Here is a 26,881-nt window from a genome sequence, read left to right as displayed (position 1 = left end):
CTATTAGGTATTTATTTTATGGTATTTTTCAAAATTGATAGGTTTGTTTATTTAAGGCATTTTTATTTTAAAATCTAATTTTATTTGAATATTTTTTAAAAAATAGTCACAAAGATTAATTATTATGTGTTCAACTGCTATATTATTAAAAATGTAGCTAGTATTTTTCTTATTTCCCGCTCAAAATGATCTATTTGGTCACACTAATTGCGACGCAGGCAGCGACGCTGACGTCTATTTACAGCGCATCGTTTTTGTTTATTGTTCAGTCACATCAAAAATGAGCTTATATATGAGGCTGCAGCTGGTTTAACTGGAAACATTTGAGGTCCGTCGACTGTTCGAGATCATTGCACACGGTTGTCACAAAGCATAAGCATCGGGTAAACAGAAGGGAAACATCAGAGAAACACAATGTTACTACCCCCGCACCAGGAAGTCTGCAATCCCGGCTTTTGTGATTGTCCGTTCCCCAATTCCATCGAGGTCACCAATCACAAGGGTCACATTCCCGACCTGGTCAGTTGCCGATGCGGCGAGGATGAGCCTGGCAATGTTAGTCCATGGAGATGGCACTCCACAGACGAATCTGATGCCTTAGTTACCGACCGGGACATTATCTTTCATCCCACATACAGCCAAGGTACCGCGATTGTTAGGGGAGATCGGGCCCTTAAACCAGGCATGGTCCACTTTTGGGAAATGCGCGTCATCACGACTTTAGCCGGCACAGATGTGGTGAGTTATCAGCCCGGCTTGACAACTAGTTGGAATGTTCCGCGAGATGAATGTCAGTCAAAGTCGCCGCCTTAAAATAGCACAGTGCCTGCTAGGCATCTGGTGTACTCAATTCCATTGGAGACGACTTAATTGTTCGCATCATTGTACTACGGATTACAGATTACAACGCGACGATAAGATAACAGATGCGCAGGGACGAGGAAATCTCACTAGACAGTCCAACTAGATGATAAGCCAGCAAAAGTTCAATGTAAACAATACGTCTCTTTGTAATCGGCTTCCCTTTTTTTCTAGATGTTCGGCATCGGTACGGAGAGCGTTAATCTAGGGCAATTCAAGTTCCACTTTGTCTCGGCTCTGGGCACCAATGCCCAGTCCTGGGGCTTCTCGTATTCCGGTCGGATTCAGCACTGCGGTGAGCAGCTGCCATACGGTCAGAAGTTCTCGCAGGGTTGCCTAATAGGAGTCTGTTTGGATCGAACGCGAGGCCATCTGGAGTTCTATCTGAACCGCAGATCTCTGGGTGTAGCCTACACCAATGTGCCTACGGATCCGGATATAAGAATATATCCTATGGTCTGCTCGACGGCAGCCAAGTCTGTGATAAGGCTTATCAACTGCACGTCGCAACAGGTGACGCTGCAGCTGCGTTCCTTCCAAGCTTTGTCCAAGCAGCCGCTCAAGCTAGCTGAACTACGTCAAATGCCGGGTCTCAGGGGTATCCTACAGTCCTACTGGTTCCTAGCGCCGCCAATTCGTTATTCCCGGAACTCCCGCGAAAACGAATTGGATCTGGGCGACGAGGCGGTACTCTCTAGCTCCAAGCTAAGACGAGGGCGCAAACAAAAATACCGAGGTAAGTCTCTTACTACATGTTTTCGATCTAATTAATCACTCTTTCCATTATTGCAATCAATAGAATCTGACGATGCGGCCGTTGACGAGGACGACTTGTACGCCAATGCCCACAAGATCACGTTACGGAGCAGTGATAGCGGGGACGAGGAGCACCCCGCATCCGTCCACGAGATGTGCGACGAATACTTCCACTACCTATTGTAACACTTCGAAACATATCAAATTATTTAAATGTGCATTTATTTGAAGAAGTGTTATAAGTGTATTATGTAGAATTGTTAAAATAACGTTGTATTTACATACGTTGTTTGAACTTTTTAAAAGTCGACTTGTAAATTAAAAGAAATCGAAATCATAAACAAAATAGAAATATTGTTTGTTTGGATTTTATCTGTTAATCTGAATCTAATATTTAACTAGTTTGAAAGTTAACTTCAGACAGTTACAATATTTGACACTATTTTTTTGACACATAATAATAGTTTCAAATCATGCCCATTTAAGAAATTTGCGTCAAACACTATGACTAGCATTATCTTGTTTTTGGAAAATATCATTCAGTCAGAATCAAAACTCTGGTGTGATCAGAAGTGTTTCCTATCCTACAAAGAATTATTATCATATATAATTTGGTGGACTCTGAAGAAACGGTGTCATGGCTTACAAATTTTGCGACTGCTCGTTCCCTAGCTCTATAGAAATAGCCCGCTGCAAAGGCCATATACCTGATTTGTTAAAGTGTCGTTGCGGCGAGTACGTCGGTGAATATCCCTGGCAATGGGACGACTCTGAAAACTTGGATGTAATGGTCCTTGGTAAAGACATAGTTTTCCACCATTCCCGAAGTCGGGGAACCGCGATTGTGAAGGGAAAGCAGAGTCTGCAACCAGGCATGATACATTATTGGGAAATGCTCGCAGTCTCTCCTCTATTCGGTACTGATGTGGTAAGTCGGGCCGGGTTATCAACTCTTTATACCCGGCTTAACTCAACCGATAAGATGGAAAAATTGTGCCTTACCATTGATCTGTAATTTAATTTCTTCTTTCCAGATGTTTGGTATAGGTACTCAAAACCTAGACCTCGGACAGTATGACTTCAGATATGTCTCAGGGTTGGGTCTTGATGCTCATTCCTGGGGTCTCTCATACTTCGGGCGGCTCCAACATGGCGGCAAACGGGTGTCCTACTGCCACAGTTTTTCCCAGGGCACTCTGATTGGTGTCTACTTGGATCGTTCACGCGGCCACATAGAGTTTTATTTGAACCGAACGAGTTTAGGTGTGGCATTTACCAATGTACCCGTGGATCCTGATGTAAAGATATATCCAATGGTCTGCTCTACGGCCGGACAGTCTGTGATAAGGTTGATCAACTGTACGTCAGTATTGGATACGATGCAGCTACGATCCTTTCAATCACTGTCGAATAAGCATCCGGCTAAGCTCTCTGCACTTCGCCAAATTCCGGGACTTCGCCAAATATTTAAGTCGTATTGGTTCTTGGATTTCCCATTTTTTTACTCAAAACCAGAGACTTTTTACAGCCTATCTCAAATTGTGTCCGATTAATTTTATGTTAAGTATGAATTTATTTTAAAGCACGAAAATATACAATCAATAGAATTGGGAGAAATAAATCTTGTGTGCGTGCATAATTGAACCTACAACTAGGAAATATGAATAGAAAGCCTGATAGGGAGGGTAGATGGTTCAGAAAACTCTCATCAAAGGGTTTTGGTAAGCATCATCCTCGAAAGGGTTTAAACTTAAGCTAACTAAAAATCAATTGCCCATGCCTTCGACATCTGACGATCTGCGCTTAAAGATCACTCCCAACGGTAGCTAGTCCATGTCATCGTCGTCGTCGTCCGAAATAGTGTATTTCTTTTGAGACCGTTTGCGACGCGTCTGCTTCTTGGATGTGGTGGCTGCTCCGCTGCCCACATGCGACGATGATTGCGTGGGCGTTGACGGAGCACTGGCCAGAGATTTGTTTAGTTTCAACTTCATTTTAACAGCAGCCGCGGATGTGGTAGCAATTTCCTCGTCGTCGGAGTTGTCATCCCCACCATCATCATCGTCGTTGTCCGAGTTATCGGAGCCCCCGCCATTTCCATGTGCTTCACCCGTATTATCTCCGGCTGCTACTGCGGCTGCATCTGCAGCTGCTGTTACCCGTTGTCTGGCCCCGACGAATACCTTTTGCAGGGCTATCGAATCCAGGTAGATCAGGGAGGCCTCTTCGTTGTAGATCTGTGCATTCTGACACAGCTGCATAAAGTCCTTCTCGAGCTCGTTGAGATCAGCATATTTGCAGTCCTCGATCCGCTGCAGGATTTTCTTAATGTCCACAGGCCGCTTGATGATTTCGTAGTAGTCGGGCAACCGCTGGCGCGACGGCAACTTCATGAATGGCTCGGACAGAGTGCGTCCATCTTGGTTGTGCTTAATCACCGCACTCATAATCTTGTGCATCTGCTTCTTAGATCGCTTGTCCAGGTTTTGGCGTCGCCGCCTCTTCAAGATTAGCGAATCGTCGTCGGACTCTTCCTTCCGATTTTTACGTTTGCGTCGTTTGCGCTTGGAATCATCTTCCTCCTCTTCCTCGTCGAACTCAGCACCATCGTCGATGGCTTTCAACCACTCCTTCTCTGTCAAACTGTCCGTATAGTCGACCTCCTTTCGCTGCCGGGAGCCGCGACCTAAGATGGTATAACAAAAATTGTTAGTTCAATAAATACGTAGATATTAACACTATAACTTACCCAGAATTGTATCCTCGTCGTATTGATAGTGGAAACGCTCTACCTCGTCGTCGTCCTTTGTCAACCAATCGGGTAACTCGGACTCGTCGATTAGACGTTCCCTTCCTGGATGGATTTCTTCGTCTTCCTTCTTTCTTTCCGCATCCATGCGCTTGAAGATTTCGATCTCCTCCTCGCTACGAGCAATCATCATGTTGATCATTTCGTCATCTGGCACCTCATTTTCTTCCTCCTCCTCGTTGTCGTCCTGATGCAGAATAGTCTGGAGGAACTGCTGCCGCTCGCTACCAGTTGATTTTTGATCAAACATACCAGCCTGAATGACCTTTTCGTCCATGTTCAGCTTGTATCTGGCGGCAGCCAAAATACGTTCCTCCACCGAGTTGACTGTCATTAGACGTAGAACGCGCACCTCGTTACGTTGTCCAATACGATGGGCACGATCCTGTGCCTGCAGATCCTGATGGGGATTCCAATCGGAGTCAAAGATTACTACAGTATCTGCAGTCTGCAGATTGAGACCCAAACCACCAGCTCGAGTGGATAGTAGGAAGACAAACACGTCCGACCCCTTGGCGTTGAACTTGCGCAGCAGCTCACCACGATCCTCGGCCTTGGTGGTACCGTCTAGTCTAAGGTAACCAAACTGGCGCCATCCCAAATAGTCTTCTATGATGGTCATGCACTGGGTCATCTGACAGAAAAGCAGAACGCGATGGTTGGTGGCCTTCAGCTTGGGAAGGATGCGATCAAGCAGCTCGAATTTTCCAGATACACGATATAGATCGGGTCCTAAAATGCGAAAATTAAAATAATTAAGTGAATGTGCTTAGAAAATTTATAAACCGAACTTACCTGACACCACACCATGACCTCCAGTGTGGTCGCAATACTTCTCCTCGATGTGCTGGAACATAAACGGATGGTTACACAGCTTTCGTAGTTGGACGATCGTGTTCATAAGCGCCTTGGCTCCGCCCTTGCCGTGTTTACCCTTCTCGGATCCGTCGGTAAGAAGAACGCCCTTGCTCTGCATGTGCTTGTATAGAACCCTTTGCAGGGCGGACATGTCGCACTTTATGATATACTCGACCTTGTCGGGCAGCTGGTGCTCCACCTCTTTTTTGAGGCGACGCAATAGGAAAGGACGCAGCACCTTGTGCAGACGGCGAATGATAAGGATGGTTTCCTCTTCGTTTAGCTCGACCTTCTCTCCGGTCGTGGCAAATGGAGCATTAAACCACTGCTCAAATGTTGAGCAAGATTTAAAGATGGAGGGCAGCAAGAAATTAAGTAGCGCCCACAACTCGGGTAGTTTGTTTTGCAGAGGTGTACCCGTAAGTAGTAACCGATAAGGAGCAATGTAGTGGGTGTTCAGCACCTGGGTAAGTTTGCAATGGTGGTTCTTCATTCGGTGACCCTCGTCAATGATCATGTACTTCCACTGGATCTTAGCCAGCACCGCTTTGTCCTTGATCACGTACTCATAGGTGGTCAACAGCACATTAAACTTGGTTGCTCGCATTTGATTTTGCAGCAATCGCCGTCCCTGTGGGCTACCCTTGTAGCTAACCACACCGACTGCTGGTGCCCACTTTTCAAATTCCAGCACCCAATTGGGTAAGGTCGAGAGTGGGACAATAATTAGGTAGGGACCCATAACCTTCTTGCGATCCATCAGATAGGTTACCAGCGAAATGGTCTGAATGGTTTTACCCAAACCCATTTCATCGGCCAGAATACCATTCAGATTGTTATTGTAGAGCGAGACCAACCACTCCAAACCCTTAATCTGATACTCCTTCAGCGTTCCATTCACCATAATGCTAGCCTGCTCAACAACCTTTTCATGAATGGTGTGAGCAATACTATAGTAGGTCTGCTCTTCCGTCCTGTACTCATCGTCCTCCACCTTGGCCTTGGTAATCAGATCCTTGGGATCTTCTTCGCCTCCAGCTGGTTGTGCCTTGTCGGTAACATCCTCCGCTGCCGTGGGCTGCTCTTCAACCTTAGGTTTATGATCTTCACTGCTGCCACAGCTGTCTTCCTCATCGTCAATCCAATCCCAGCCAGGATGCATGTTTAGCCAGCGGTGCAAGTGCTTCAGCATAGGAGCATCATCGCCCGTGAGTTTCTTGCCCGTGCACTGCTCCACCACATGAACACGCATATCTGCCACAATGCTACCCTCATCGATTCCTATATACTCGCCGCTCATCAGCAGCTCCTTTTTGAACAATATCAGCCGCTTGCCTTCCTCCTCCTTCTTTTTCATCTGATCGTCCTTGTGCTGCTTCACCATCTGAGTGAGGTTGCTGATGTACTCGTCTGTCTGCGATAGCAGGAAGGCCAATCGTTTGTCCTTCTTTTGATCAATCAGTTTTCGGTAACCCTCCTCATCCTCGGCCATCAGGCGGCGCATACGTTCCTTCTCAATGCGCTCCTGTTCTTTCTTCTGCTCGCGCTCTGCATTCGCATGATGATTCATCACTGCCTTATTCATCCTGGCAAGCTGGGCCTAGTGGACAAAGAAAACATAAATTAGGTTACGTCTTTTGAAAATAATTTTGATTCTACTTACCTTATTATTTCTGTGGAACTCTCTTAGGTCCTTGCCGTGCTGAAGCACCGCGGCAAGGAACTCCAGATGCTTTTGCCGGCGCTTCCGTTCAGCCTCTAGCTTCTGTTGCTTTTCCAGTTTTTCGGTGGCACGCGCCTCCCGCAGACCCTGTCGCTTGGTCCGCTTATAGAACTTAATATTTAACGCTGTCTCCAAAGTTGTATCTCTTCTCGTGCACTGGACAAATTCCATACGCAGCTGCCTCTGGAAATTCAAGACCCTCAGGGCCCTCAACTCGATGGCCGCCTGCAGACGCAGATCCTCGGACATAGTGGCAGGCAGACGCTGTAATTCCTGCATGCGTAATGATATCCTGGCTGCTATCCTATTTTCCCTTTCTTGTAGCAATGTAATGGGATCCAGACCCACAGGCTTGGCCACTGTTGTGATGCGATTCGGTTTTGGCATGGGCATGCCTGCCGGAGGTACCTGTCGAGGAGGGCCTCCACCTGGCTGTGGAACCTGACTGCCAGGCGGCATTCCTGGCAGGGCACCCCTCACTTGCGGCTGCATAGGCGACGCTGGTATAAGCGGCTGCCCTCCTGCGGGTCCCATGCTGAGGGGTTTGCCTCCGTTTGGCAGCTGGTGCTGCAGTTGCTCCGGTGGCGGTGCTTGCGGTTGCTGTTGTTGTTGCTGTGGTGGTGGTTGCTGCTGTATGGGTGGAGGTCCACCAACCTGCGGGGGTTGTGGAGGCAAAGGCTGGCCCTGCTGCATGTGCGGTGGCGGAGGAGCTACCTGCATCTTCTGGCCAGGAACTGGCGGACCATAAGGATTGCTAGCAGGTGGTGTGGAGCACTGCGGCGGTGTTCCCGCTGATGGGGGCGGTTGTTGCTGCTGTTGTGACTGCACAGGCGGTTGACCAGCATGTTGACTCCCTGGTGGCGGCCCACTTGGTGCCCCGGGTGGTCCAATCGGTGGTCCTGGCGGTGGTTGTTGCTGTGCCGCCTGAAGCGCCTGCTGCATCTGCATGGAAATAGGCTTGTTTCTCGCAAGCAATCGGTAGGCGGTGATCTGTGTGCGCAGCAGGTTAACCTGGTTGCCATTGAGATGCTGATGCTTTGAGGTGGCCCGCATTGCCAAAAGCTGGGAGTAGCGGGGATCTTCTTGCAGACCCTTTTCTTCCATTGAATCAATGGCGCGTTGAAGGGCGTGAAGGTTCTCTTGGCTAGATCGCTCCGGGGGTGGCGGACCGCCAGGTGGACCACCAGGTGACACTATGCAGGGTTGCGTGGGAGCCTGAAAAATGTAGGAAAGAAAAATAAATTGATTAATTAAGAAAGGTAGTTTAAATTTCCTTAAGGTATTAATAGAAATTTTATGAAATATTAAAATATTTAAAATAGTCGAGATCTTAACTTTAACATTATGCAAATCTTAAGTTAAACGTACTGCTTATTCCATTATGTGCAAAAGCTGACTTCAAGTGCAAATAAATTAAAAAAAAAAGCTCCCTCTCGCCCAGAATATCAGTTAGTGGATGGCAGTCAGTGAACCAAGTTACTGAATCTGACAAAAACCCGTTCCACTGTTGACTGTGCTCAGTACTCGACTCGATTCACTCTAAGCGACGTCGGAAAAGGCAATATACGGCAATAATATCTATTAAGATAGCAGAGATAAGTGAAAGGGAGAAAGAACCGAGATGGCAGCCAGCAAGTCACAGATCGAGGAGCTGTACGAGTTCATCTATCCACTGGCAGTACGAGCTGGAGAAATCCTGCTTGAGGGCTATCAGAATGCAGGAAAAGCGGTGGATCTCAAGGATGGGGAATTCTACAATGTAGTCACTGCCTATGACAATCAGATCGAAGAATTTCTCATGGACAAGATATTGGAAAGTTATCCGGATCACAAGTTTATTGGCGAGGAGGATACCCACAAGAATAACAATGTGACCAAGGAGCTGACGGACGCTCCCACCTGGATCATAGATCCCATCGATGGCACCTCCAACTTTATCAAACAAATTCCTCACGTCTCGGTTTCTATTGGTTTGTCAATTAAGAAACAGATTGTTATTGGAGTGGTTAATAATCCTGCCCAGAACAAGCTGTACACTGCCAAATTGGGTCAGGGTGCCTTTTGCAATGGGAAACCCATCCATGTGAGCAGCTGTGAACATATCAACGATGCCAATGTGGCATATGAAGTGTGCTTGTTGCATGCTCCAAAAATCCGGAATAAGCACATAAAGAGAATCTACCATGTGGGTTCCAATGCCAGAAGGTGGGTGAACAAATATCAAACTATTGGACATTTTATTATCCTTTTTTTTAATCCTTTCCAGGCTTCTCGCCTATTCAGCTGTGGTAGATTCACTTTGCATGGTTGCCGCTGGTAACTTGGATGCCTTCCACATTGAGGATATGTATCCTTGGGACTGTGCAGCTGGTTATTTGCTAATCCGTGAGGCTGGCGGTGTGGTTACCCATCCCTATGGTGGTCCATTCGATATTATGAAGCCAGATTTAATCTGTGCCGGAACGGAGACTCTAAGATCTGAGATAGAGCAACTAATTCGAAAGGCTGATAAGGAGCCACATGTGGGCGAGGAGTGAGATTTAAAGCCCTAATAGCATCTGTAAACAAGAATACCGTCTAATGGTCAACATAAAACTGAATTTAATTTAAATCGGGCAATGATAAGGGATCCTTGGAATCATCATGCAAACACAGATTAAATCGAATGTTAATCCATGTCATCATAACAATAATTACACCCCACACAAGGCAAACTTTAATAACATAAAAATAGAAAGAAGATTCGACAACTCATCATGCAAACACACTATTGACATGGATATAGCTGTAATGCTAGCATATATTCTGGATAATCCCGAGTTATATAAATGATTCTTATCACTTATACATGTTTTTTTTTATGGTATTATTCACAGGCCAAAATTGTCAAGGTTATAAACTTGAATTTCATTTTCTACGAAACTTCTTCTGCATTGCCTATATATTCAGCGTATTTCCCAATTTATTGCTCCTAGAAATCAACACCAATATATTTATAATATAACTTTAATTGATTTATTAATTGATGAGTTCTGAGTAATTACTTTTGAAAAAAGTCGTAAATATGTTGCCGTGTTCCTAATCGCCTGGCCACCAATGTATAAACACACCCAATCCTAAACAATAGTAGTTCGTCGGCAACTCTATCGCCGCTCTCCCATGTGTCCAAAGTTCTGTTGCATCGAAGAAAGCTTCCGCGAAAAGCTCTCCTCTCGCGTCGTATTTATTCCACAGCTGTTTGGCGTTTGATATAGTTCTGTCGTTCAGTCGGCAATCAGCAGAAATAGCGATGAGTTCCCCGGTCAGCGAGTCCAAGCTCAAGGAGTACTACGATGTGGCCATGAAGCTGGTCCTCAAGTGTGGACCTCTGATGCAGGAGGGCTACCAGAAGGCCAAGACGGACTACAAGGTCAAGGCGGACTTCTATGATTTGGTCACTGTTTATGACAAACAAATTGAGGATATCCTAACTGAAGGGTTGGTAGCCGCCTTTCCTGAATCCCTAATTATTGGTGAAGAGGAGTCGGCAGCCTCGAAGCGGCAAGCGGAACTAACGGATGCACCCACATGGATCATAGATCCCATCGATGGCACCACTAATTTCATCCACCGCATACCCCACTGCTGTATTTCCGTGGGCCTAGCCATTAACAAGGAGCTGGTTGTAGGCATCATTTACAATCCACCGGCAAATGAACTTTTTTCCGCCTATAAGGGACATGGAGCCTACTTAAATGGCCAGCCCATCCACACATCCAAAGTGACGAAGGTAAGAGAGAGTGCTTATATAATTGGGGAGCAACAAACAAGATAAACGAAATTTAACAAATAACCGTGCATGTCATTTTGCCTGCACTCAGGTTTATCGGTGCACGGAAAAAAATATTGGTTAAAGTAAGAGAGATAAGAATATCGTTTACAGTTTTAACAATTTGACGGCTTTAAAAACATCTCATTCTATTAATCAAATATTTTATCTTTACTACAGTTCGTCATATATATATTATTATATTATAAGGTTTATATATTTTATAAGGTTTCCTAACCAGTTTTCTTTCTGTGCACCCGTGAGAATATCATTAATTGATTAACATTACCCCATATAAAAAGCTCTTCTCTCAATTTTATTATATTCCCCATTTCCAGATCAACCAGGCGGTGATTGCATACGAAATCTCCCTGATTCATGCCGCTGGAGTGAGGGACAAGAATGTGAAGAGACTATACAAGATGGCCTCAAATGCCACGGGAACGCGGTGTTTTGGAAGTGCTGCCCTAACCCTTTGCTATGTGGCTACGGGTCAGTGCGATACCTATCATGTGGAGGATCTGAAACCCTGGGACATAGCTGCCGGAGCCATAATCCTGACCGAAGCCGGTGGAACTATTTGCCATACCAGCGGATCTAAATTCGATGTGATGAAACCGGATTGCGTCTGTGCCGCCACGCCGGAGTTGGCCAAAAATGTGATTAGTCTTATCGAAGAGGCTAACCAGATTACAGAGTACACATTCAAGTAATGATAGCAGTAACCAACCCAGTCAGTATGTAAACTCAGTATCTACATTTATCATTTGTAATTCAACTGTAAAAATTATAATCGCTTGAGATTAAACAAAAATATTCCAGTTTATAAAAAAAACAAATTTAACAAAAGACCACTGGAAAAAGCTTTGCAAAAAGCTTAGGCAATATTATTTCACAGCTGTTTGGGTCAGAAATAATAGTTCCCTCTCTGATCAGTCGAAAGTCAAGTCATGAGCTACAAAATTGGTGAGGAAAAACTTAGAGAATACTACCAGATATCCGTTGATCTGGTAAGAAAGTGCGGGCCCCTCTTCCTGGCAGGTTTCCAGAAGCCAAAAACTGATTATGAAATCAAGTCGGCTTTCTATGATTTGGTCACTGTGTACGATCGACAAATAGAAGCTACACTTTCAGAAGGTTTGCTCAAGGCCTTTCCAGAATCAAAAATTATTGCGGAAGAAGCTTTGGCAGAAGCCAAAAACTATCCAGAATTAACAGATGATCCTACTTGGATCATAGATCCCATCGACGGCACTAACAATTATGTGCGAAAGATTCCCCACTGCTGTATCTCCGTGGGGTTGGCCATTAACAAAGAGCTAGTGCTAGGAATTGTCTATAATCCACCGGCAAACGAATTGTATTCTGCTTGGCAAGGTCACGGAGCTTTTTTAAATGGCCAACCCATTGAGGCTTCTAACGTAAAAGAGGTAGGTGTGAGGAAATTGATGAAATAATGCATAATCTTTTAGAACAGATAAGAGTCACAGTGACTAAACATTCGTTAAATGAAAACATAATATAAAAGCTACTTTGTGGAGTTCGAGAAAAGTATTCTAAATTTCTCTACTAAAAGCTAAACCAAAATAAAATACATATTTTTACAGATAAACCAAGCTGTTGTAGGCTATGAGATCTCCCTGATCAGATAAACCAAGCTGTTGTAGGCTATGAGATCTCCCTGATCGTGGTGTCCAAGGGGCGGGACAAAAATGTGAAGCGTCTCTACAAACTGGCCTCGAGTGCCACTGGGTGAGTGACCCATAGAACTTTGATCTATTCCACATCAATTACACTGCATTTCGCTATCAGCACTCGCAGCTTCGGATGCGCCGCTCTCACGCTTTGCTACATAGCTGCCGGCAGATGTGACGCCTATCATGTTGAGAATCTTAAGCCCTGGGATTTGGCAGGCGGCACCGTAATCCTCAGGGAAGCTGGTGGCAGTGTTTATCATACCAGCGGATCAAGATTTGATGTGATGAAGCCTGATTGTGTGTGCACTAGCACTGAAGAATTGGCCAAGAATGTAATACAATTAATAAAGGACGCTGACCAGATCACAGGTTATACTTTTGAATAAAAGAGATCCCAAAAAAGTTTAATAAAAACTAAAAAATAGTTTTAATAAAGGTTAAACAAATGTTTTTTACAAACCAAAATTAGATTACAAAGGTTGAGGGTTATAGAAAAAATTAAACAATACGAAAATTGACAAAACAAAATGCCAAATGAATAGATGAACAGATTCATAATTCCCAAAGTGAAAGGAAAGCCATAATTTGTTAATTTGTCAAAAGTTATTAGGCATAATACACCAAAGTCTATAGGCAGACAAATGATTGATCTTTATATAAAAGATTTGATAATTTTTAGCACAAAACCACCACGATTGCAAGGTCTTTCTGGCAATAATGACTTGCAGCCCGAAAATATAAATCATCCAATAAGGTCTATGAGCGGTGGAAAATGCTGATAAAAACAGGTTTTACAACTATTTGACTACACTGGCTGTCTATGAAGATAAAAAAGAGTCTGTCTATTTGTGTACATCAAACAAATTGAGATAAAGGAGAGGTAGTCAGCACGTTGAGATGCCAATTTTTAGTACACGCTTTGGGACGCTGTCGCAGCGATCATAAACTCGATGCAAGCAAAACAAAAACGAGAAACAATCAGAGAATAAATGTATTGCTGAATGTAACCAAAAGCAAAAGCAAAGCTCCAGCGCCACCCAGACAAAGTAGCCGGAGCGTGGAGCTACTTCCAGCCGGGCACAATCTCTCTGATTAGTTGGCACCGCGAGCTGAGCAACAGCGGATCGTTTTTTAATTTGGTCAAGAGATACATATAGAAGCAACATGGCAGAAGTTAAGCAAGCGGATATTGAGGAATTGTACAACTTCATCTATCCTCTGGCCATCAAGGCCGGCGAGATTTTAATGGAGGGCTATGAAATGGCCAGTAAAAATGTCTCAATTAAAGGTGATTTCTACGACGTGGTTACCGATTATGACAACAAGATCGAGGATTTTCTTATGGAGAAAATATTGGCTAGCTATCCGGGACATAAGTTCATCGGAGAGGAGGCAACGGCCAAGAACAACAATGTATCTGGGGACCTGACTGATGATCCAACTTGGATCATAGATCCCATTGACGGTACTTCGAATTTTATCAAGCAAATCCCGCACGTTTGTGTTTCAATTGGTTTGGCAATCAACAAACAGATTGTGGTGGGAGTGATCAACAATCCTGTCCAGAAGAAACTCTTCACAACGAAATTAGGCCAAGGAGCCTTTTGCAATGGAAAGCCCATTCATGTGAGCAGCTGCGAGAGTGTAAAAAATGCCAATGTGGCCTACGAAGTTTCCCTGCTGCACGTCCATTCGGTGGCCAACAAGCACATCAAGAGGATCTACCATGTGGGATTAAATGCCAGACGGTGAGTGATAAATACATTTTTGATTACAAAATACTATAGAGACAGAATATATATCCAAGATTAAACTCCAAAATATTTTTGCATACAAAAACAAACAATGTCTGGGTTCACAATAATTAACAAGTTAAAGCTTCAATTGGTTTTTGTTTCGAATTAATTGAACGAGTCATGCAAATTCATCAACTTACATACGTATATAAAGATTTCAAAGCATGTGAGAAATTTCCATGTTTGCATTTATATTATATACGGAGACATATACCTTGGAATAATTTGCAGAGTTTTTACAAACCTAAAAGATTTCTTTAATACAAATTATTGTTATCCCTAGACTTTTGGCATATTCCTGTGTGGTGGATGAGTTGTGCATGGTTGCCGCTGGCAACTTGGATGCCTTTTACATCGAGGACATGTATCCCTGGGACTGTGCTGCTGGTTCCCTGTTGGTAAAGGAGGCTGGAGGCGTATTAACGCATCCCTTTGGTGGTCCTTTTGACATAATGAAACCTGATCTAATTTGCGCCGGAACGGAAAAGTTGCGCAAAGAAATTGAAGACCTGTTGCGCAAGGCCGACCAAGAGGAGTCGGTGGGGGACAAGCCGGTGCCAAAGTAATATTAGCAAGATATACAAAATTAACTGTTGGCAAAAACAGTCTAAATTAAAAAGCTTGGAGGTCAGCAGCACTCTCAGTTAACGTTGGAAGCTCTGCTAATTGAAAGCTTTTTAGATATCTTCCAGCTTTGATCGCCGGCAGCTGGTGGATACGATACACAAAAAGGCGGGAAAGCAAACAACTCTAAACTAAGACTTTGAAAAACAACTTTTTACAATAGAACATTTTGTTACCATAATTTTAAGCCTTAAGCTGCCAAATAAATAAAGGGGTTTATACGAAGGTTAACGATGATGCTACTTTCACTTTTCTTTGGTTTAAAATATTTCCAGCAAATTTTACCTCTCCGTAGAATATAAACAGTAAAGATCGATATTTTTATAACAATTTATAAACTTTGTAAAGATTATATGTATTCTTATCCCTTTCCCGAGCAAAGTTTTTAAAAACTATTCTGTGCTACACTATTCCAAGATTGTTTCTAAATCATATATAATGGATCAATTTTGTCCGAAATTTTAAAGATTTGAATACTTATAAAACTTTACAAATCGTGTTTCTTAAAGAAATACTTGTGAAAAGAAGAATATACACATATAAGAACAATCTTGGGACCTAAAACTAAAATTGAACTAAAGTCTGGGTTCTGAAATTTATCGGTCCAATTTATAATTATAGCTTAATCAGCTTTATATATTTTGTTCCCGTAAGATTAATGTTTAACTTACGTTGGGTGGCATTCCATGGGTTTGGTAACCAATAGGGGACATATTTGGACCCGTCGGCGGCATCTGCATTCCCATGTGAGGACCTTTTGAGAAAACTACGGATAATTACGTGCGACTGAGGGATTTCGGGTAGGTTAGCTGATAAACATACTCATCCCCTGATGGTGCGGCGGCATATGATGGCCGGGTGGACCCTGTCCCGGTGGTCCGTGCTGCATGGGATGACCGTAGGCCCCGGGATGGCCAGGTGGTGGAGGTCCTTGCAATGGACCTGGTTGCTGGTGCGGATATGGGCTGTGCGGTGAGGGGGCGGGACTCTGCGAGGGCGGTGCCATCGGACTGGGCGCCTGTGGCGGTGGCATGGGACTGTTCGCCGGAGAGGGCGAGGCCATATTTCAGCTCCTTTTCTTGTACTTTATCCAAGAGAATCCTTCGATTTATATCCACGCAACTAATGCAGCGTTATCTGCAAACAAAACAAACATCAATTCACTATATTTCAAAACATTATAGAACCGAAAGCCACGATATGTAATCCATCAAGATGCCTCTTTTTGTATGGGTTTTTTGGCACACTTTTTTGCGCAGCCTGGTGCAAATGCAAAATAAACAGCAAAAGAACCGCCAGAACGGACGAATTTTACGTCCCGCTTATCGCACACGAAGTTCGCAGTCGTATTAATCTATTTGGGCCCGAAAGAATTACCTATTAGCACTGTTTTTAGACGGTTTTTCCACACTTTTCTCAACGCGACGCGACAGCAAAACTCTAATGGCGGCCGTCTCTATAACAAAAGTCACGCAAGGGTGGCAACTCTGTGAACCGGCAATAATGGTGGGCGCGTTCAGCACAGATCACGGAAAATATTTTTAAGATATTACTTTTGAGAGTATAAGAAATATTATTTAATTAAATGAATTATATATATTTAAACATGTTTTTAAAATAATTAAATTTTTATATTTATAAAAAATATTTGTATGCTGAACGCACGCTGTGACACGTCATGTTCACGTGGCCTGTGAATGGCAAAACCGATACCATTCTCTTCCCAAAAAAAAAAGTGAAAACAAGATTATTTCGATTTTGTATTAATTGTAGTACCAAATACAATTAATTAGGTTTACACTTAAGCATTTAGGGCCAGCGCCAGCACTAGACAACGTTCAGCCGTAATCATGGGTTTGTAAACTATATGGGTAGAACGCCTCCCATCCGCTGACACCCGGTGACGACGTCTGGTCATAAAAATCGTACGTTCTTTCTCCAGGTGGGGTGCTAAGCTACTTTCGCGGATTGCTCGGCTCCCGGGAGATGCGCATCTTGATCTTGGGCCTGGACGGTGCCGGGAAGACCACGATCCTCTACAGACTGCAGGTGGGCGAGGTGGTCACCACGATACCCACCATAGGCTTCAATGTGGAGCAGGTCACCTACAAGAACCTCAAGTTCCAGGTCTGGGACTTGGGTGGACAGACAAGTATTAGGTGAGTCGGAGACGCGGATGGGATTATGTTATTGTTTTCTTTTAAAAATCAAAAAATAATTATAAGGAAGTAATTAAATTTAAAACTCAGCCTAAAAACATATATATTTGCTCCTCAACCTATCCGATTTTAATTAAAACTTAATATTATTAGGTGTGTGGGTGGGTACACAGGGCGAACGAGATAAGAAAATCGGAAATGTTTGATATGTGTACCAATTATATGTACCATATGAAACATTTTTTCCATGCATAATGCAATATCGATATTATGAAAGAGCATTAAATGATTCAAACAGCAATATTATCTTTTTCCAAACCAAGTACAAGATTTTTCGACATATAGCGAAATATTGCTGGTAACTGTTCTTCAGAAAGAAAGTTATTTTTATTAAACTTCGACTTCCGCAAGACTTCTATTTACATATATCCCTTATCACTTCACAAAAGTTGTTCTTAAGCAAACTTAAGAATGGGTCACAATGCTATGCAATGCGAAACACTTGTTTAAATAAAACCGCAAAGCGGGTCGAAAGTCTAATATTAAAATATTTTAAATTGACCAAAAACTAACAATTAAAAAATAAACGTCTTCGGGGGCAAACTTTCTTTACACTATCTAAATCGTACAATTTTCATTACAGACCCTACTGGCGTTGCTACTACAGCAACACAGACGCCATCATCTATGTAGTGGATTCGGCGGATCGGGACCGTATAGGCATTTCCAAGGATGAGTTGTTGTACATGCTTCGGGAAGAGGAGCTGGCTGGCGCGATACTGGTCGTCCTGGCAAACAAACAGGACATGGACGGTTGCATGACCGTTGCCGAGGTTCATCATGCGTTAGGGCTGGAGAACCTTAAGAACCGCACATTTCAAATATTTAAAACGTCAGCCACCAAGGGCGAGGGTCTCGACCAAGCCATGGACTGGCTGTCCAACACCCTGCAGAGTCGCAAGTAGATCCTTAGCCAGTCCTCAAACCCCCCAAACCCCTATGTAAAAATGTGTGTCCAAAGCATCGCCAGCTAGGAATCGTCTACAGCTTTTTCAAATTGCAGATTGCGCAAAAAATCCACGAACCGAAAGAAACTTTGTAATAACTTCTAGTAATATAATTATTAAATTATAGGATTAAACAATTCAGTAAATTCATGCATTGGTTACCAATCGGGCAGTCCGAATCGCATCACCCGCTTTTGCTGATTGTCCAAATCCATGCGCACCTTCTGTCGCATGTAGAAGATGGGACAATCTCTGTTTGAACAGATCACCTCCTCGTGCAAGGATTCCTGGCATCGCTGGCACTCTGTCCACAGGCGGGAGAATGTCTCCTCCAGTTCCCTCTTAGCACCCACCTCCTTCTGGTAGAGCTCACTCATTCGGGGCTCGCAATGTGGACACAGGCAGGCTTGCTCGTAACCCTTAGGCATTAGGGATTTACAGCCCAAACATGCTGTTTTCTTGGTCATAAATCCGGCTAGTCCTCCAACCTTGGAGGTTACCACAGTCCGTGTGCGTGTATGTTCTCCTTTTAACAAAATGGACTCGGCATTGTCCCCCAAAATGGGTTCAAAGATCCTCAACAACGGCTTGGATAGCTGCTGCTCCAAATAGTAAGTAGCATCGATAGGCACACTGTTCTCTAGCACATAAAGTGGATCTTCTGCTTTCTGGTATGCGGGTGTGTTCTTAGCCGCTGCACATATCACATATGGAACTCGATCTCCCAGCTTGGGTGCCGTTCCAGGATCTCTTTTCTTCATCTTGGCAGCAAGCTCTACGTGCGCCTGCTTGGCGGCGTAATCAGTCTTAGCCAGCTCCTTGGTTATAACCAGATGCGAGATGTCTATGCGGTTGCAGAGGAGATCGGCAATAACCTGTTTAACATATGCCACTGCTCCATCGGGATCCCTTTCGATGAGAAGTTTTTGCAGGCAGGAGTTCATCAAGTTGGCAACCAGTGGGGAATTATCTCTCCTCACGGTTTCAATGCCTTTGCAGTCCATTTTATCATAGGTCTCCGGTCGAGTAAAGTACAACCCCGCATAACGTTTCTTATTGATAAGGAGATAAGGATAGTAAACCTTCTCAAACTCCAATTTAATGGGATGAACAAATTTGGAGCTGACCAACTCAGCCGCCTCGCGACCCAGCTCCATGCTTCGCTCCAAAGTTTTTACACCAAAATTAACCATCACAGAATCTGTGTCGCCGTAGATGACCACCGCATTATTCTCGTAACCATTGGCTTGGGTGTAGTGCGACTCTACCTCGTTTTTGGTCAACTCAATCATGGTACGACCGTAGGCTGTTACGCTTCCTGATATCTCCAAACAAGGCAGCTTTCCCACTTGGGCGCCAGTGAATCCATAAACGGAATTAGCTGAAATCTTCAGCGCAAGCTGCCTGCCATCCAAAACCTTCCTTTTAAACGGATCTGTTTCCACTTTAAGATCATTTTTGGCACGCTTTCTGGCTGCCAAAAGGGATTCCAGAATTTCAGGGAGCAGACCACGACGCACCTCCGATTTTACAAAGTAATTATTGGCGGGCGTGCGCTCTACTTGATCATCTTGAAGGTTCTCCTGTTCCCTCAGCTTTTCACGAGTTCCTCCCAAAACCAAGGTGGTGTAGCACAAGTTATGCGCCATCATAATACTCGGATATAGGGAGGCAAAATCTAGCGTGGAGATGGGATCCGCATAATACCCTCTCTTTGGTTCAATCACAGTGGCTCCTTCGTACTGTTCATCCGATCCTTGAGAGGTGTATGAGGGCATAATGAATCCCTTAGTTCTGGCCTTGCGCAAAAGTTGGCTCAAAACTTTGATCTGTTGTCCACGGGTGAGCAGGGATTCCAGTGGCACCCCCGTCACTCTGGCCATTTCCATGTAGTTAACAATGGCCATAAGCTTCTCCAGCAACCTCAGCGGTAGGTAGGCATCTTTCAGGCAGTACATGGCCAAACGGCGACGTGTCTGCTCATCTCCATTCTGAAGATCTGTAATGATGCTATGATGAACATCTTCTTTCTGTTCCTGCAGGAAATGATAGCTCACAGCGTTGAGGGTATACGAGCGAAGTTTATAGTCGCGCAGCAGGACAAACAGTAGATCGAAGGGAACTCTTCCTTCGAAATTAACATACTGGTTCTCGCGGCGACCCATCTGCTTTGACTGCAACATCTGCTCCTTAATCACCGAGCGAATGTTCTTGATCCTACCCAAATACTCAAAGTTCTTTACCTTTAAATGTGCTGCCCTATTGATCAGGTAGGGAAAGTCAAAGTTGTTAATATTATATCCAGTAAGAATGTCTGGATCAACTTCACGGACGAAGGCAGCCCATTTGTCCAGCATTTGGGTTTCCTTGTCGTGGCACAAAACCTGGCTTCCTATAATAGGAGCGCACTCATTCAAGGTAAAAACATTCCTGATGAAGGGCTCACGTTCTCCCTGCCTTATTACCATATTGGCTATCTGAATTACGGGATCCATTTTCGCCTCCGGGAAAATTCCCTTGCGACCCGCGCACTCAATATCAAAGGAAAGTATGCGGAAGGGAGCAACCTTAGACCACTCTCCTTCTGGATCATGAGAGATGAATCTGTCGAAAGCAATATCCACCTCAATCTGGCATCGGGACTCGGGCAACGGCTTACTGCGGCTGTTTCTAATCCGCCAGTGCCCTTTTGGAAGCTCAATCCAATTGCAGCCCACCACTCCGGTGTCCACCATGAAGCGAATGTCGAAGTCTATGTTATTCTCGAAGGCACGACAGTCCTGAAAGTCAATCTCGGACATGATCACCTCCTTCTTTAAAAGACGTGAAGCGGCAGCCACAAATCGGGGCAGCGTCACAGATATTTTAATGTACCTCTGCTTCTTGTCTCCATTATAACCGTGAATATTTAGCTTCTCTACCAGTTCCACCATGAGCACAGCCTCCTGAACGTTATCCTTGTTGTTGCGGATATCGGCTATAACCTTCTGATCCAAAGCTTGTTGCAGTTTCTCGCAATGGTGCTCTTCAAATTTTCCAGGTGCCTCTATGTAGAAGTACGGACAGAAGCCATGGACATGGCAACATACGGAGTTGCCGTCCATTGTGACACCAAACATACGCACCACCGGCACGGGTCCTATTTGCGCTCCTGGCATTCCCGGCAAAGGTTGTCCCAAGTAGTTCTCTACATCCAGCTGCTGAAACTGTAAGTTGTCCCTGGAGGGATCCAGTTCTGGCGGAGGTGGACGTGACCATCTTTCGCTAGTTTGCTGATTCTCAGGACCATCACCCATTAGCAGAGTCTGATCCATTTCCTCGGAGTGCTCAAAAGCCGCCAGCTCCGCTTCAAACCCCATTTCCTCGTCATCATCGGGATTTCTATTGGGGTAAATTTTATAATGATTTTATTATTATTTTCCAACGGCTTCCTACCTTGGCTTTTTAGCATAGCCATTGGAGGTTCCATTAAACTTGCGTTTGGCGTCCATTCTTAGTACATTAATGCAAGTGTTATTGCAAAAACATAAGATGCCAAAAAATTGGGCGCGCTTTTGCAGATGGGAAAGTTAGTATGGCCGAATTTCGTGCGAAACTTCAGTGAGTACCTTTTTTGTGCTGAAAATCTACCGAAAAATACAATGTAACGGTGAATTCTATAAATTAAAAATGTAAAAATAATATAAATAAAGGAATATCTTGTGTATTTTATATGATTAAGATTAAACAAAGAAAAAAATAATATAATTTGTTAGATAGCACTATCCTGTTACACTATTTCAATTAATTTGTATAATGTCTATACCAGACATAAAGAAAATATCGATGTGATAATCAACTTAAGGTTTTCCATTGTGACTTACTAAGATAAAAATGCCATGACTACTTTAAAAACACAATTTAAAATTTTTGTAATTTTTACGTATGATTTAAAAATACCGCAACTGATTTTAAAAATACCGAACAAGTTGCGAAATTCCCCGTGATAGTGTTGAATAACGCGAAACATATTCAGTGCTATCAGCTTGTATTGTACCACCAAAATTTGTAGTCCTCCGAAATTGGCAGGTAAAACGCATTAAACTAATAATCGCGATTGCCGTGCCGTCACCTGGAGATACTCCCTATAAAAGGGTCCCAAATACGGATGAGAACGCAGCTGCCGTGGGAACCTCCGGTGAAAATGACAAACCTGTGAATTGCCCGAAACAGTGCCTGGTGGGGGTGTCTCTCCTGCTCTCTCCCTCTATCTCTCTCTCGCCATCCGCTCGGCTCACCCCTCTCGCTCGCTCGTCCGCTGGAAGGAGGGGGATGGACGGTTGATGTTACGACGAGCACAGTGCAGTGTGAATCACGTTTGGACGACCCCAAGGGAACGGGTACGGGAACCCAGAGAAGCCAGCGATGTACCAGAGTGCCTGTCAGGCTGCCACCACGGGCTCCTGTGTCCCGGGAACCGGCCAGCAACCGGACAATGAGCGACAGTCGGCCCTGATCGCCCAACAACCCCCCACCGCGCCCGTTGAGCCCGATTACAGTGGCTTCGATATCGTTAAGGCCACCCAGTATGGGGCCATTGCCAGGGTCCGAGAGCTGGTCGAATCTGGTTGGGATGTCAATCAACCGGATAGCGAAACAGTCACTCTGCTCCATTGGGCGGCCATCAACAATCGGAGAGACATCATCCGGTATTTCCTTGAGAAGGGCGCCACCGTAGATGCCGTGGGAGGCGAACTAAATGCCACGCCCCTGCACTGGGCCACCCGACAGGGACATCTCGGTGCCGTTGTCCTGCTCATGGCCGCTGGTGCAGATCCAAGGATCAGGGATGCGGAGGGTTGCTCCTGCATACACATTGCCGCTCAGTTCGCGCACACCGCTCTAGTGGCTTACTTCATAGCAAAAGGCGTAGACCCCGATCTACAGGATCGAGGTGGGATGACGGCGCTGATGTGGGCAGCATGGAAGGTGAGTATTGTTATATATATTTCTTTCTAAAATCAAGCAGAATTTAAATTTAGATTTAGTACTCGATCTAGAACATCTGGAATTATAAGAAAATCATGCCATTAGCATTTAGCTGAAAGGAAAACAGTGAATCCTTTGAGAATTTTATGAATTCAAGATATTGACTCAATACTGGGGGATATCTTAGTTGACTTTTTATAGTTTATAAAAGAACACTAACGATTACATCTTCCCCTCAAAGGTTTGCGCTCTGGATCCTGTGCGCCTTCTGTTGACTCTTGGAGCCAATCCCGCCATGGTTGATTATACGCATGGAAACACAGCCTTGCATTGGGCTATCTTAGCGCGCAATGCCACGGCCATTTCCACACTGGTGCTCAAGTCAAAGGCCTCACTAGATGTGCCTAATCTGCGGGGCGAGACACCGCTCTCGATGCTGGAATCCCAGACAGGAGCAATTTGGATAGGGGCTAAGGTTATGGACCGCGTCAAAGAGGCAGCGCTTACCTCGCAACAACGGCGATCTCTGGTCTCAAAGCTGCGGCACGATAAACGCCTGAGATGGTGGTCCATGGTGGCCTGTCCCTTCACCGCTTTCTATCTGGCTGGAATTGTGTTCACCATAAACACACTGTACATCATCAAGTTTTTCCTCCTGGGCTGTTTGTACGCCATATTCCACACAATCGGGAAGGCCTTGTTTGATGAACATCTAATGGCCCTGTTGCCTCTCAGCGTTTACTTGGCCACCAAGGCCTGGTTCTATGTCACCTGGTTAATGTACATCGATGATGCTGTCTCGTTTACGGCCACCGTTTGCTTCCTCATCTCCTCGTTGGCCTTGTGGGTGTGCTTCCTCAAGTCGTGGAAGGGAGATCCGGGTATTATTCGGCCCACCAGAGAGCAGAGATTTAAGGTGAGTGTTTCTGTTAGTAATTTAATTATGCTGATTTTTGGAATACGTGCTAAGAGTAGATATGATAATTTCAATATTTATACCCTCATAGACCATCATAGAGCTATCCGAGCGAGGTGGAATCGGATTTGAGCCCGCATCTTTTTGCTCCGGTTGCCTGGTGCGCCGGCCTATACGCTCCAAGCACTGCTCCGTGTGTGATCGCTGTGTGGCGAGATTTGATCATCACTGCCCGTGGGTGGGAAACTGCATTGGCTTAAAAAACCACAGTTACTTCATGGGATTCCTCTGGATGTTGCTAATCATGTGCGTCTGGATGCTGTATGGCGGCTCCAAGTATTATGTGAATCAGTGCAATGTTCGATTTGATGGTAAGTTCATCGATTTACCGCCATAAGAACTTCTTCTTATACACGAGTTAACCACAGATTTCCTCGGTGCCATGCGGGCCATTGGCAACTGCGATGCCTGGGTGGGCTGGGTAATGGGTAACGCCCTTCTACACATGTCCTGGGTCATCCTGTTGACGATCTGCCAGACATATCAAGTGATTTGCTTGGGAATGACCACTAACGAGCGCATGAACCGGGGTCGATATCGCCACTTCCAGGCCAAAGGCGGCCATAGCCCGTTCACACGTGGACCCATCCAGAACCTCGTGGACTTCCTCGAGTGCAGCTGCTTTGGTTTGGTACAGCCCAAACGAGTGGACTGGATGAACTACTATGACTACGATGCCCAAACGCATCAGACCATCGAAAAGGAGCCACTGTTGAGCGTGGATTGCCCCGATGGAATGGCTGGCGACCATCAGTACGTGTAGGATAAGTCCTATCGGGATGCGAAGACGCTTCAGATGCCCATCGCGCATGTTTAACAACCAAACAACCAACACCAAACGCTTTAGAGAGTCCGCTACTGCTTTTTCTCTTTCCAAAAAATCCAAACCGTTTCATTTCCGTCAATCATTATAATTGGTCCCGCTGTTCTGCTGCTAAAAATATTTATAAAATACAATTCGCGAAGAAGAATTCCACACAAACAAGACAGAAGCGTCAACGCTGACCGATATCGGATGAACGAGTTGGGGTCCAGGCCGAGCACGGCCTCCCTTCACTTGCGTACATATTATTCATGTATTACTGTAATTACTCTGTACATTTCTGCGTATTTCTTACTCTTCGATCATAAGCCGAAAGTACACAAAACCCTTTTTGTCCTTTAAAGTATTTGTATACCAAAAACCTAAAAGCAAACGTAAGCAAATGAACACCGAACAAATTTACCAATGCAACCATAATCAAAACCAGAGTTTGTTTAAGCGTGCAATATTCAAGATTCTAATTCCACGTACTGAGATATTAACAAATTGTAAAGCGCACACAACAAAAAAAAAACAAAAACTAAACACCAATCTTTTAAGAAATTTGCATGGAAATGACGGTCTCTGAGCGAAGTTTGTCCTATGTGGGCTGGAAACTAAAGCATTATGTAGTAGAGAAATGTAAAGTAATAGTGAATATTCAGGAATACACAATCCTCACGTACTTTGAGACCAGAAGAGCTCTCTAGGATCGATAACTTCGTAACAGGGACGGCAGGCAAAGACTTCAGATTTTACTAATAAAATATGACAAATACAGCGAAGACAAGAAAATTAACCAATTGATCCCAAGCACTAGCATACTTAAACAAATAATGAGTAAATTCTAAATGCGATCCAATTCTAATTATGCACTAGTCTAGTCAGAAAGTCATTTAAGTAAGATGTTAAAGTGCAACTACAGCCACAAAATCGATAAATAAAATGCATATTTATATAAACCCCATATATAGCTATGAAATTATCTATTTGTAATGTAAAAGGAATTTCAGCAACCTGAGAACAACACGCATAGCAATGAATAAAATATGTTGTAATTGTAACACGTTACTTAAATGCATTTAAATATTAATTCAAATGAAATCTACAAAACAAATTTAATACAAACAACAACAACAACAAAGAAACAAAGAATCGCTAAGCAAACATTTTCAACTATGTACTAAATATTGATAAATCACACAACAACTTTTTCGATGTATTTTGTATTGAGATTATACAAAGATGGAGATGGAGATGAAGCGATTTGCTATGAAAGTTATATGTTTCAAATCCATTTTGTATATTCCTTTCGCTCGCATTGCTACATAAAGAAAGCTTTCAAAAGACTATATAAAACCGAACAAGATCTAACATCAAGCAAGTCTCAAAAGAGCATTGCGTATATAAACGTATAAACTAAGTGTTTTTTGGCCTATATTTAATAATAAAACAAAGCAAATCAACCCCATTGCCTACATCTTTAGTTTAGCGGCTAAGTTCAAGACAAATATATTTAACTAAAGATATATAAATGAATGTATTAAATAGTGTGTAGAACGATGGAAATTGTGAGCTCGACGAGGTGTATGTGTATGTGTAATAATGTGCGTTAAAAACAAATTTAAATAATAAATAGAACTTTATTCCGTATTCAAAAAAGATAATGAGTTTGTTTTTAGAAATAAAAAGTATCAAAAGAAAAGTTTGGACATCCAAAATTTTAAGACGTGTTGAAGGGGCTCTCCGTATAATATTGTGCGCGGATATCTACGAAATATGGATCTTGAAATCTTTCGAGCTTAACAACTCACATAATATAATATAATAAAATATGCAACCAGATGCAACATTGAACTGTGTGTCTAAAGAAGAAGATGTATTTAGCCGATCCAACTCCCTGTACCCCTTAACCCTCTAACCACACATAAATAACGATCTTACAATAGAAACTTCATGAGAAATACCTTACATAAAAACTTTACGTTTTCTTAAAGAAAGAGCAAGCGTCCTTCAAACTTCTAAACCCACCGTAAC

General features: G+C 43.8%; 10 protein-coding genes across 13 annotated transcripts; 8 read left to right on the top strand and 2 right to left on the bottom strand.

The window, feature by feature from the left end:
* The first annotated feature begins 227 nt into the window (after window positions 1-227).
* Window positions 228-1,969, top strand: LOC108117342 (SPRY domain-containing SOCS box protein 3). The gene is made up of 3 exons (XM_017229716.2): window positions 228-738; window positions 1,036-1,597; window positions 1,661-1,969. Exons 1-3 carry the CDS (start codon window positions 415-417, stop codon window positions 1,801-1,803), a joined length of 1,029 nt encoding a protein of 342 aa, XP_017085205.1. The 5' UTR covers window positions 228-414; the 3' UTR covers window positions 1,804-1,969.
* Window positions 1,970-2,057: 88 nt separating this feature from the next.
* Window positions 2,058-3,268, top strand: LOC108117347 (SPRY domain-containing SOCS box protein 3-like). Its single transcript, XM_017229720.2, has 2 exons — window positions 2,058-2,545; window positions 2,652-3,268. Exons 1-2 carry the CDS (start codon window positions 2,255-2,257, stop codon window positions 3,168-3,170), a joined length of 810 nt encoding a protein of 269 aa, XP_017085209.1. The 5' UTR covers window positions 2,058-2,254; the 3' UTR covers window positions 3,171-3,268.
* LOC108117340 (ATP-dependent helicase brm) lies at window positions 3,171-16,398 on the bottom strand. 2 transcript variants are annotated; one of them, XM_017229713.1, is made up of 7 exons: window positions 16,310-16,398; window positions 15,755-16,069; window positions 15,604-15,698; window positions 6,948-8,222; window positions 5,222-6,884; window positions 4,367-5,158; window positions 3,171-4,303 (listed from the first exon to the last, which is right to left on the bottom strand). In XM_017229713.1, the coding sequence occupies exons 2-7, from the start codon at window positions 15,993-15,995 to the stop codon at window positions 3,444-3,446; spliced, it is 4,926 nt and encodes a 1,641-aa protein (XP_017085202.1). In that variant the 5' UTR covers window positions 15,996-16,069; window positions 16,310-16,398; the 3' UTR covers window positions 3,171-3,443. The 2 variants fall into 2 exon arrangements, with proteins under 2 accessions (XP_017085202.1, XP_017085203.1); XM_017229714.1 differs by having other exon boundaries at window positions 15,604-15,686.
* On the top strand, window positions 8,482-9,852 carry LOC108117345 (inositol monophosphatase 1). The gene is made up of 2 exons (XM_017229719.2): window positions 8,482-9,212; window positions 9,274-9,852. The coding sequence occupies exons 1-2, from the start codon at window positions 8,629-8,631 to the stop codon at window positions 9,542-9,544; spliced, it is 855 nt and encodes a 284-aa protein (XP_017085208.1). The 5' UTR covers window positions 8,482-8,628; the 3' UTR covers window positions 9,545-9,852.
* LOC108117344 (inositol monophosphatase 2) lies at window positions 10,254-11,664 on the top strand. Its single transcript, XM_017229718.2, has 2 exons — window positions 10,254-10,776; window positions 11,154-11,664. Exons 1-2 carry the CDS (start codon window positions 10,297-10,299, stop codon window positions 11,526-11,528), a joined length of 855 nt encoding a protein of 284 aa, XP_017085207.1. The 5' UTR covers window positions 10,254-10,296; the 3' UTR covers window positions 11,529-11,664.
* Window positions 11,754-12,908, top strand: LOC108117349 (inositol monophosphatase ttx-7). Of its 2 annotated transcripts, XM_017229724.1 has the most exons (3): window positions 11,754-12,245; window positions 12,464-12,567; window positions 12,628-12,908. In XM_017229724.1, the coding sequence occupies exons 1-3, from the start codon at window positions 11,766-11,768 to the stop codon at window positions 12,896-12,898; spliced, it is 855 nt and encodes a 284-aa protein (XP_017085213.1). In that variant the 5' UTR covers window positions 11,754-11,765; the 3' UTR covers window positions 12,899-12,908. The 2 variants fall into 2 exon arrangements, with proteins under 2 accessions (XP_017085213.1, XP_017085211.1); XM_017229722.1 differs by having other exon boundaries at window positions 12,423-12,694.
* LOC108117343 (inositol monophosphatase 2) lies at window positions 13,551-15,163 on the top strand. 2 transcript variants are annotated; one of them, XR_001772884.1, is made up of 3 exons: window positions 13,551-14,260; window positions 14,592-14,935; window positions 14,990-15,163. XR_001772884.1 is itself a non-coding variant. In XM_017229717.1 (2 exons), exons 1-2 carry the CDS (start codon window positions 13,677-13,679, stop codon window positions 14,872-14,874), a joined length of 867 nt encoding a protein of 288 aa, XP_017085206.1. In that variant the 5' UTR covers window positions 13,551-13,676; the 3' UTR covers window positions 14,875-15,163. The 2 variants fall into 2 exon arrangements, 1 of the variants encoding a protein (XP_017085206.1); XM_017229717.1 differs by having other exon boundaries at window positions 14,592-15,163.
* A 226-nt stretch (window positions 16,399-16,624) lies between the features above and the next one.
* On the top strand, window positions 16,625-18,244 carry LOC108117348 (ADP-ribosylation factor-like protein 1). The gene is made up of 3 exons (XM_017229721.2): window positions 16,625-16,786; window positions 16,875-17,091; window positions 17,735-18,244. The coding sequence occupies exons 1-3, from the start codon at window positions 16,783-16,785 to the stop codon at window positions 18,054-18,056; spliced, it is 543 nt and encodes a 180-aa protein (XP_017085210.1). The 5' UTR covers window positions 16,625-16,782; the 3' UTR covers window positions 18,057-18,244.
* LOC108117341 (DNA polymerase delta catalytic subunit) lies at window positions 18,194-21,680 on the bottom strand. Its single transcript, XM_017229715.1, has 2 exons — window positions 21,534-21,680; window positions 18,194-21,479 (listed from the first exon to the last, which is right to left on the bottom strand). The coding sequence occupies exons 1-2, from the start codon at window positions 21,587-21,589 to the stop codon at window positions 18,257-18,259; spliced, it is 3,279 nt and encodes a 1,092-aa protein (XP_017085204.1). The 5' UTR covers window positions 21,590-21,680; the 3' UTR covers window positions 18,194-18,256.
* Window positions 21,681-22,108: 428 nt separating this feature from the next.
* On the top strand, window positions 22,109-25,813 carry LOC108117351 (palmitoyltransferase Hip14). Its single transcript, XM_017229726.2, has 4 exons — window positions 22,109-23,066; window positions 23,308-23,982; window positions 24,074-24,353; window positions 24,411-25,813. Exons 1-4 carry the CDS (start codon window positions 22,503-22,505, stop codon window positions 24,803-24,805), a joined length of 1,914 nt encoding a protein of 637 aa, XP_017085215.1. The 5' UTR covers window positions 22,109-22,502; the 3' UTR covers window positions 24,806-25,813.
* Window positions 25,814-26,881: the final 1,068 nt, after the last annotated feature.

The sequence above is a fragment of the Drosophila eugracilis genome, unplaced genomic scaffold (genome assembly GCF_018153835.1).
Source record: "Drosophila eugracilis isolate 14026-0451.02 unplaced genomic scaffold, ASM1815383v1 contig_1825, whole genome shotgun sequence".
NCBI lineage: Eukaryota > Metazoa > Arthropoda > Insecta > Diptera > Drosophilidae > Drosophila > Drosophila eugracilis.
Note: the sequence above shows the minus strand (reverse complement) of the source record. Positions and strands in the feature narration are given on the sequence as shown.